The following is an 8,944-nucleotide window of genomic DNA, read 5'->3' as shown; positions in this document are numbered from 1 at the left end:
ATGTGCCTGCTTTTGTAATATCACACACTGATACCACTCTTCTGTGTGAAAATAGATGTGCTATTTTTACAGTCCATCTGAAAACAGACATAATTTTGGAGAGAGATAATGATGCCGTGACAACTTTGTGGAGACCCATCATGAAAGTTTCGGCACTGAGACATGCTTAAAAGAATAGCCTTAGCACGCCTCAAGAGATTGTTCTGGGGGAAAAACCAAGCCTGTGTTTTATTTTTAAACACATCTCTCTGCACATCTCCTTGGAATTGAGGAGAAACATTCACAGAGGCACCTGACAGTTTTCTTCTTCTTCCTCTTCCATGCTTACAGAGCCCTGTTTGGATTCTGATGGTCAGTTCCTCCCCCCTCCTTAAGAACCACTCAAATCATGATCCTGCTATACTAGCCACAAAAGTGGCTAGGTACAAAAGCATATTTTATATACTTCAGTCTAGGACTGAATCCACATATTGTTCCTGAGATCACAGGCAAATTGGTGAGCTTCTCAGGCCTCAGTTCCTTAGGGACAATGACACCTGTCTCCAGGAATCATTGTAAGGAAGAAGTGAGACTATCTGTGGCATGTGCCTGACATACAGAGGGGCTCAGTAAATTGTTCTTTATCCAAAAAATATGTATTAAGAACTTTCTGTAAGCCAAGTATCATGCCAGCTTCCAGGAATATTATGGTGAGCAGAATCAGTCTAGAAAGGGAGATAGACATTAATTGATAACCATGAAAATAATTGTAAAAAGCAGATATTGAAAGGGTTATGAGGGCTGAGAAAGTATATACTTGGGAAATTCCACCTCTCCAGAAAGATCATAAAAAAACTATCTTCAATGTTGCTTAAAGCCACCTTCTTGAAAAGCCTACCCTGCTTGCCCCCAGCTGGAAATGATTCTACTGGCCTGTGAATTCTCAGCAGGAAGCGTGGAGCCTGTAGATGACATTTATCTTACCCTATCTTACCCTTGTGTCTAGCATTATAACTAGGAGTAGTGTATCCTGTCTCCTCTACTAGAGTATAGATTCTTTGCAGGCAGACACCAGGCCATCCACATGTTTGAATGCTTCACAATATCTATTAAAGTCTATTATTTCAATAAATAAGTGAAATTAGCTTTCAGGAAGCTGCCACAATTTAACAGAATTTGAAGCTTAATTTATGCCTTTTGTAAGCCAAGTTCCCATTGATTTCCAAGTCATTTGTCTGAACATAATAGGCAATGTTCAAGGAAACAATAATTTGGCCTATTATAAATCATATAATATCTATCCCTCAAGGAGTGTGATATCTCTCAACTCCTGCTGAATAGTCCCAGACCTGAACTTGACCTATTAATCAAGTTTACAGGGACAATAAAAAGTGAGACTAGTAGAATTCCATTTTCCAAATCTTCAAAACCTAAATGCTATGATTAGAATCTCAGTTTGTGATCTAGAAAAAGAAAAGAGAGGAGAGGAGGAGAGAGGTGGGGAGGGGAGAAGAGGGGATGGGAGAGAGGGAGAGGATACCAAAAAACCCTCTGTATGCTGAATCATTCATTCCTGTTAGTTTGCTTAATATTAAACCTGACCCTGCCATTAAAATCTAGAAATCTTCTCAGAAAAGCAATTTTAACCATATAATGACGCCAGGAGATTAAATTCCACCTGAATTCTGGAAAGGTGTTTTTATATTTTTCAATGTTAAAAATCGTCTATATGTGCTCTTATTGTAATTAATAACTACTCTTGACATCAGTGATAGCTATAAATGATATGAACGCTGAAAGAATCAGAAGAAACATTTTGCTATTATGTTTCAATATTCAAGTTTCACTTAGTATTTCACTTAAAGTCATTTGATTTTGGTATCTTTGAATTTTTTAAAGCATCCTCAGTGCCAAAAGGAGACAAAATTTATAAATCCAAACAAATACATTAACAAACAACCCAGGCCCTCTTAAGTAATTTGCCAAATAGAAACAATCCCTCTGTATAGGAAACCCATCAAATCAGAATCTGCAATGTGGGCTAATGAGAAAAAGGATTTTCATCCTTGACCTTGGTTTTTGGTTCCTTTCAATATCAAAATCTTGAGGCCACTGTAGTATAATGATAGATAAACAAGGAGAGGAAGCATTCCATTACTGTTTTTTATGGGTGTCATCAGCTTGTTTTCCATGAATCATGATGGCTTCCTGAAAAAACTCTGGTTTCTTTGATCTCGTGGGCCAAATGAATGCTCTTGAGCCAGTTTTCATCAGCCAGTGACCATTCCTACCGTTCCCATTGTGCATTCTCAGCTGGACCCATATATTTACTAGTTAACTCATTCCTGAAATAAAATTATGAGTATTCTTCAAAAGGGTCTAGTCCAAATGGTCCGGAGGAATTCAGAGGGATATTCTGAAGATAAAGAGAAAAAAAGACAAATATTATTCATGCAAGAATGTTATTATCTGAAAAGAATTAGTGGAGAATAATTTTTAAACCATTTATTAAAACTGTGTCTTATAAGGACACCAAAAATCTTCTCAATATCACTGATTAAGAGCTCTTTCTAATCCTGTGGTAGACAATGGAGCCTCCGTTATAAACCTAGGAAGACAGTGTGGCTAGTGGTAACAAACGTCTCAGCCTAGGACCCAGGAAACTAGGGTCTCCTTAAGCCTCTGTCACCACAGTATGTTTGGGTTATTGTCCTCTTCTATAAAATAAAGTGTAAGTGTTCACGCCAAGTTTCTTTTAAAGAAACACAGAAGTTGGGACTTAATATTCATTCAACAAATACTTATTGAACATGTATTATGTACTAGGCAGCATTTCCATTGAATGAGCTGTCTCTCCATTATGCTCCCTGAGTCCCCTATGAATGAATACCTGTATCATGTTATTGGCACTCAATCTGATTTCTCCACTGACTGCATGTTACTTTGACAATGAGCAGCAGAATTCTTGGCATACAGTAGGTGCTCAAAAAGTATTTGGTGAATGAAAGGGGATCTCTTCATATGAAAGGTTGAACATCCCAGAACGAGGACCAGGATGAGAGATATCAAGCATAATATTTCATTAAAGCAATCACATGATTACATTAAAGTCTACCTAGCAATTTCTAAGCCAACAGCAGACTCTGATTCCACTAAGACCCAAACACTAAGACCTGCTTCTCTCTAGTCCTGAACACAAATATATACTTGGCATTCAGTTTCCAGTTTGACATTTTGAGCCATTTACAGTCTATCCCTTCGGTTGCCTCTCTAGATCTGCACTCCACTTCTTTCCCACCCTCCAGTTACCCTTGAGGCCAGTCTATATGAACTACCTCAATCAAGCTCCATTGTCCTCTAGCTCTGATTGGGTTTGACCAATGGTAAGTACTAGCACATCGGGGAAAGAGAGAACAGCCAAACTGAGGTATTTATTCTCTCTTCAGGGCAATTGCAGGCTGTTGTGTCACTTGGCCAAAAGTCACAGTCCTTATCAGGCAGCCCTCCCCATATATTGTGTGTGTGTGTGTGTGTGTGTGTGTATGTGTATGTCTGCGCCTGTGCCTATCTTTCTGGGTTCCTTGCCCCTTTAGTCTTAGGGATAGTAGCAGTGCCCTACTGTTAACTAGTTTTAGGGTGCTACACTCTCTTTTTGGGTTTTCCCACATCTCGGCTTAATAGACCCTTTATTAAACTCACCTCAAATGATTCAGTTTGAGTATACTATTGGTTTCCTGCTAGAATCTTGACTAATTACCCAAGTGTCATAAAGAATAAATGATCTAGTAATGCACGCGCACACACACACACACACACACACACACACACATTGGACTATTACTCAACTATAAGGAGAATGAAATCTTGCCATTTGCAATGACATGGATGGACCTAGAGAGTAATAATTTGCTTATTATATTAAGCAAAGTAAGTCAGTAGAGAAAGACAAATACCCTATGATTTCACTCATATGTGAAATTTAAGGAACAAAGCAAACAAACACAGGGGAAAAAGAAAAGAGAGGAAAACCGAGAAACAGACTCTTAACTATAGAGAACAAACATGGTTACCAAAGGGGAGGGGGAGGTGGGTTGGGGATGGTGAAATAAGTGATGGGGATTAAGGAGTGCATGTGTTATAATGAGCACAGGTGTTGTATGGAGGTGTTGAATCACTAAATTCTACACCTGAAACAAACAAACAAAGTCTAGATCATTTATTCTTATCACCACCAAGGACAATTAAAGGATACTAATAAATGCTAGGGTCTTTCCTCTTCCCTGTTATAATTTTTATATCCCCTACCACAGCTATCAATAGTGCCTTAACATAACAGCTACTTAGTAAATATTTGTTGAATAAATGAAAAATAATTCTAAGAGGGGTGCCTGGGTGGCTCAGTCAGTTTAGCGTCAGACTCTTGATCTCAGCTCAGGTCTTGATCTCAGGGTCGTGAGTTCAAGTCCGCATTGGATTCCATGCTGGATGTGGAGCCTACTTAAAAAATATACAGTGAAACCTTGGTTTGCGAGCATAATTCATTCCGGAAACATGTTTATAATGCAAAGCACTTGTATATCAAAGCAAATTTCAAGAACCATTGGCTCAGTAATCACGTGATGTTTGTTCAGCATCATTACTACTTGTATTACAAGACATCGCTCATTTTTCAAGCGTTTATCAAGTTAAAATTTATTAGAAATGTTTGCTTGTCTTGAGGAACACTCATAGACAAGTTATTTACAATCCAAGGTTTTACTGTATATACATTTGGAAGGCACTTCTGACCATAGTTTGGGATTCAAGCACATGAAAATCAATGTACATTAGATTTATTATCAGATCCTATATTGAGGGAAGTTTTTAATTTCAGTAATTGAGGATCAGTGGGTAGTCTGGCTTTATAAATTTACATTCTCTCTTTTCTCATGTTCTGACTAAAGAACGATTAGCCTCCTGGAATTATGTATGATCCAACCTTAGGAAACAGCCAAGGGATGAGCTGACATCTCAGGGGCACATGTTGTTTAATAGACTAAGAGATTAGTTTATTGGTCCTTCCTAGACCTTGGAGAAAATAGTGATTTTATTTCATGCCATCTAATTCATATGAAGTACTTTTGCAAGTTCATCACCTTCTGTCTCCTACACCCAGATAGAAATGAAGTTTGAGGTAAACTGCATCTCCTTGGATCTTTCATGTTTATAACGAATAAAGACAAATCATCAGTAAAGCCCAGTCTTCACTCACCGTGTATACTGATCTTGCAGATGCATCGTGGAAGTAACTTCTAGTTCTGGTATTGGAGGAAGCGCTTTCTTGACCGGAGTCAAGGGCAGTCTCTGCTTGGTCCCTATTTTTTAAGAAGGAAAGCTGTTCTGGTCTGTATGCAGTCAATAGCAATGCAAAAACAGATACAACATTTTCCAATGTACTAAGAGAACCATGCCCTCCATCTAGCAAGGATATTGGTAGTTTCCATCACTTGCTAGATTTCCTGTCTACAATTGTGACACCTTTAACCCATTTCTCTCAACTCTGTTTCTTTCATTTCTCCTCCCCACCCCCACTTCCTGAGCACAAGACCTGCAGCATAGTTAAAGGGGGAGCAAAGTAGAGAAAAACATTCTTAGCGTTCAATGCCAAGTAGAAAGAAAAAAACTTTAGTTGGAAACTGACTACAAACATTTCCTTCTTTGCATTTTGTTAAAACAGGTCCCTAAGAAGAATATCAAGGACATCTCTGATTTCAGGGACAATTTTAGCAAGAAGCCAAGTTACAAATCAGATGAATTCTAATCTGTCCTCCTTTTCTAGGACTATGTGACATCAAGTCCTTCTAATATTATCTTCAGCTGACTTCAAGGTAGGAGGTGAAATTTCAGACCCATGGCATATGGTCTTTCTTTCATTCCACTGGGATCTGGGGTCTTGCTTTTCTGGTTTTTATATTGAAACTTGAGTTTTACATAATACATGTAGTTTTTGCTTCACAGATGTCTCTTCTTTTTATACAAAGCCCTGGACATGAATGGAAATGAGGTGACCTATAATTTAAAGAGAAGTTTGAGCAGCTGCTTCTTAAGAAGACAAATCAAAAAGGAAGATTTAAGTGTAATCAAGAATATGATGCTTATCAAAGGAAATTTTTTTTAATTTTTTAAAATTTCCATATGCATCAAAAAAAAAAAAAAAGAATATGATGCTTCTTATCCATGAAGATGATTAAACACTGGTATAGGTTACCGAAATAGAAATACTGTGAAACCATCTGTCAGAATTATACTCTTTTAATTAGAAAAAAATTTAATAAGACTTATTTTTGTATTTAATTTTCTGAATAAAAAATACAGTCACATGATTAAAATTTTATAAACTAGGGAGGGATATTAGGGATATTATTCCCCTTTACCCCATTTCCTACAGACAGCCACTTTCTACCACATCACATACATAATTCTTTCCCTTCTTTCCTTCCTCTGCCACAGGCAACCAAGGATTTTAGTTTTTTTGTAGATAGATAGATGATATAGATACATAGATACATAGATTTATATGTTTATATGTATGTATATGTTATTTTTATCTTTATGTAAATGATAGCATACTATACACATGTGTGTAGATTTAATGATCTATCTCAGAGATCTTTCCCCAAAAATTCTTCCACATTCTTTTTTACAACTTTCTGGTATTCCATAGTGTGGATGTATCATCAAAGCACCTTCCTGTCAGATTGTGTCTAATCTGGTATTGTAAACACACTAGCGATAAACATTGTATATATGTCATTTCTCTCCTATATTAGTAATCCATAGGAGAAATCCCTAGAAATAGAATTGCTGGCTCAAAGGGCTTGTACATTTGTAACTTTGATAGTTATTGCCAAATTACATATCACAGCAGTTGTAGCACATTAGCCTCTTGGTTTACCTTAGTAAAGTATAAGAGTGCAGGGCACCTACTGCCTCTGTCCACAGAGGGTGATGTCAAACTTCTGGATTTTTACCAATCTGGTAGATTAAAATGGCATTTCAGTGTAGCTTTAATTTTCATTTCCACCTGAATGTAAGCTCAACAGAGATCTTTGTTTGGTTCACTGCTGTGTCTCCTATACCCAGAAGGCCAACATTATTGGCACATAGTAGACATCAAAATAAAAAAATTAAAAAAAAAAGTCTTTTGAAAGAATTTATTCTGAATGAGGCCAAACAACTTTTCATACATTTAAGAGCCATTTGTAGTTCCTTTTCTATAAACAGTCCATTTTTATCCTTTACTCATTTGCCTACTGGTTTATGGTCTTTTCTCCATTAATTATTAGAACTTCCTTATTTACCAGGAAAAATTGCTTATCGTATGTGATGAACTGCAAATAACTTTTCCCTAACGGTTTTTACTGTGTTCATTCTTGTAGTCAAATTTATCAGTCTTTTAACTGAATTTTTTGCCATGGATCGAAAGCACTACTTTGTGGTTATAAATGGATTCTACTGTTGTTTCTCCTATTACTTTTATGGTTTCATGTTTACATTAAAATTATTGATGCTTTTGAAATTTACCCTAGCAGTAGTGTGAACTCTGGATTAAGCACATTTTTTTTTTCTCTAGATGATTATTCAGTTGTCACACCCTTCATTCAGTAGCCCTTCTCTTTCCTACTGATTAGATGTGCCCCTTTTATCATTTACTCAAGTCCTAAACTTTCTAATTTGTCATTAGATATTTTTCTCTACTTATGTACCAGTACCGTGGTGAAACAGATACTTCTCTTCTTTCTTATTCCATGTCAATTTTTTCTTGGCTGTTACTGACAGCCTATTTTTCATCAGGATATTAAAATGACCTTGTTTATGATTTAGGAAAAATTGGCATCTTTATATATTCATCTTCCAATTCAAGAATATAATAGACCATTTGTTGTTGTTCAAGTCATTTTTATGTCTCTCAGGAGCATTTTTCTGAGGTTTACTTTAGAAAGATCTTATATGTTTCTTTATATTAATTTTATTCCTATTTTATCTTTTTATGGTTGTTTTAAATGCATAACTGGTTGTATTTACATATATGAATGCCATAGATTTTTTTGTATTTTGTATCCTATCCCTATTGAATTTTATTTTTAAAGAATGTTTTTAAGAGAAATCTGTTAAATTTTCCAGGTACACAAAGTGATCATTTTACCTTTCCAATTTGTTAACCAGGTATTTCTGTCTCTTACCTAATTGTGTTGGCCAGTACTTTGAGGATGGTGGTAGATAAAGTGAAAATATTGGACATTCTTGAAAATTTCTGACTTTAGCTAGGCATGCTTTTAGTGTTCTCCTAGTAAATATGATTCTGGGTTTTTGAGACAGATATATTTTATCATGTTAAGGAAGTACTTATTTATTTTATTTTGGGGAGTTTTATGAAGGATGGGCATTATTGTGTGTCAAATGCATTTTTTAGGATGTATGGAGATAACCAAACAAATTTTATGAGTGACATTAATAGATATCTCCTAATGGCGAACTGTTCCTGTATTCTTGGAATAAGCTCCTCTTTATCACAGTAGAAGTGTTTATGTATGTATATATACATATATTTTTTTAAAACTGAGCTACTCGATTATTTTGCTAATATTTGTTTAGAATTTTTGCACAGAAATGAGAAAGGATGAAATATGGCCTTTTGTAGCAACGTGGATGGAACTGGAGAGTGTTATGTAAGTGAAATAAGTCAGACAGAGAAAGACAGATACCATATGTTTTCATTCTTATGTGGATCCTGAGCAACTCAACAGAAAACCATGGGGGAGGGGAAGGGGGAAAAAAAAGAGAGGGAGGGAGGCAAATCATAAGAGACTCTTAAAAACTGATAATAAACTGGGGGTGGATGGGGGTGGGAGGGAGGGGAGGGTGGGTGATGGGCATTGAGGAGGGCACCTGTTGGGATGAGCACTGGGTGTTGTATGGAAACCAA

General features: G+C 36.4%; 1 protein-coding gene across 4 annotated transcripts in view; it reads right to left on the bottom strand.

Moving 5' to 3' along the window:
• Nucleotides 1-1,793: 1,793 nt before the first annotated feature.
• Nucleotides 1,794-8,944, bottom strand: part of TMEM156 (transmembrane protein 156) — a 51,651-nt gene continuing 44,500 nt past the window's right edge. For all 4 annotated transcript variants that reach the window (XM_019414081.2, XM_019414097.2, XM_019414089.2 and 1 more), the window contains 2 exons: nt 5,231-5,333; nt 1,794-2,395 (listed from right to left, as the gene is read on the bottom strand). In XM_019414081.2, coding sequence (XP_019269626.2) covers nt 2,336-2,395; nt 5,231-5,333 — 163 coding nt within the window. In that variant the 3' untranslated portion in view covers nt 1,794-2,335. The remainder of the gene's footprint in view (nt 2,396-5,230; nt 5,334-8,944) is intronic.

Source organism: Panthera pardus, unplaced genomic scaffold, assembly GCF_024362965.1.
Source record: "Panthera pardus isolate Hobbes unplaced genomic scaffold, ASM2436296v1 HiC_scaffold_13, whole genome shotgun sequence".
Lineage (NCBI taxonomy): Eukaryota > Metazoa > Chordata > Mammalia > Carnivora > Felidae > Panthera > Panthera pardus.
The sequence above is the reverse complement of the archived record's forward strand: the minus strand, read 5'-3'. Positions and strand labels throughout refer to the sequence as shown.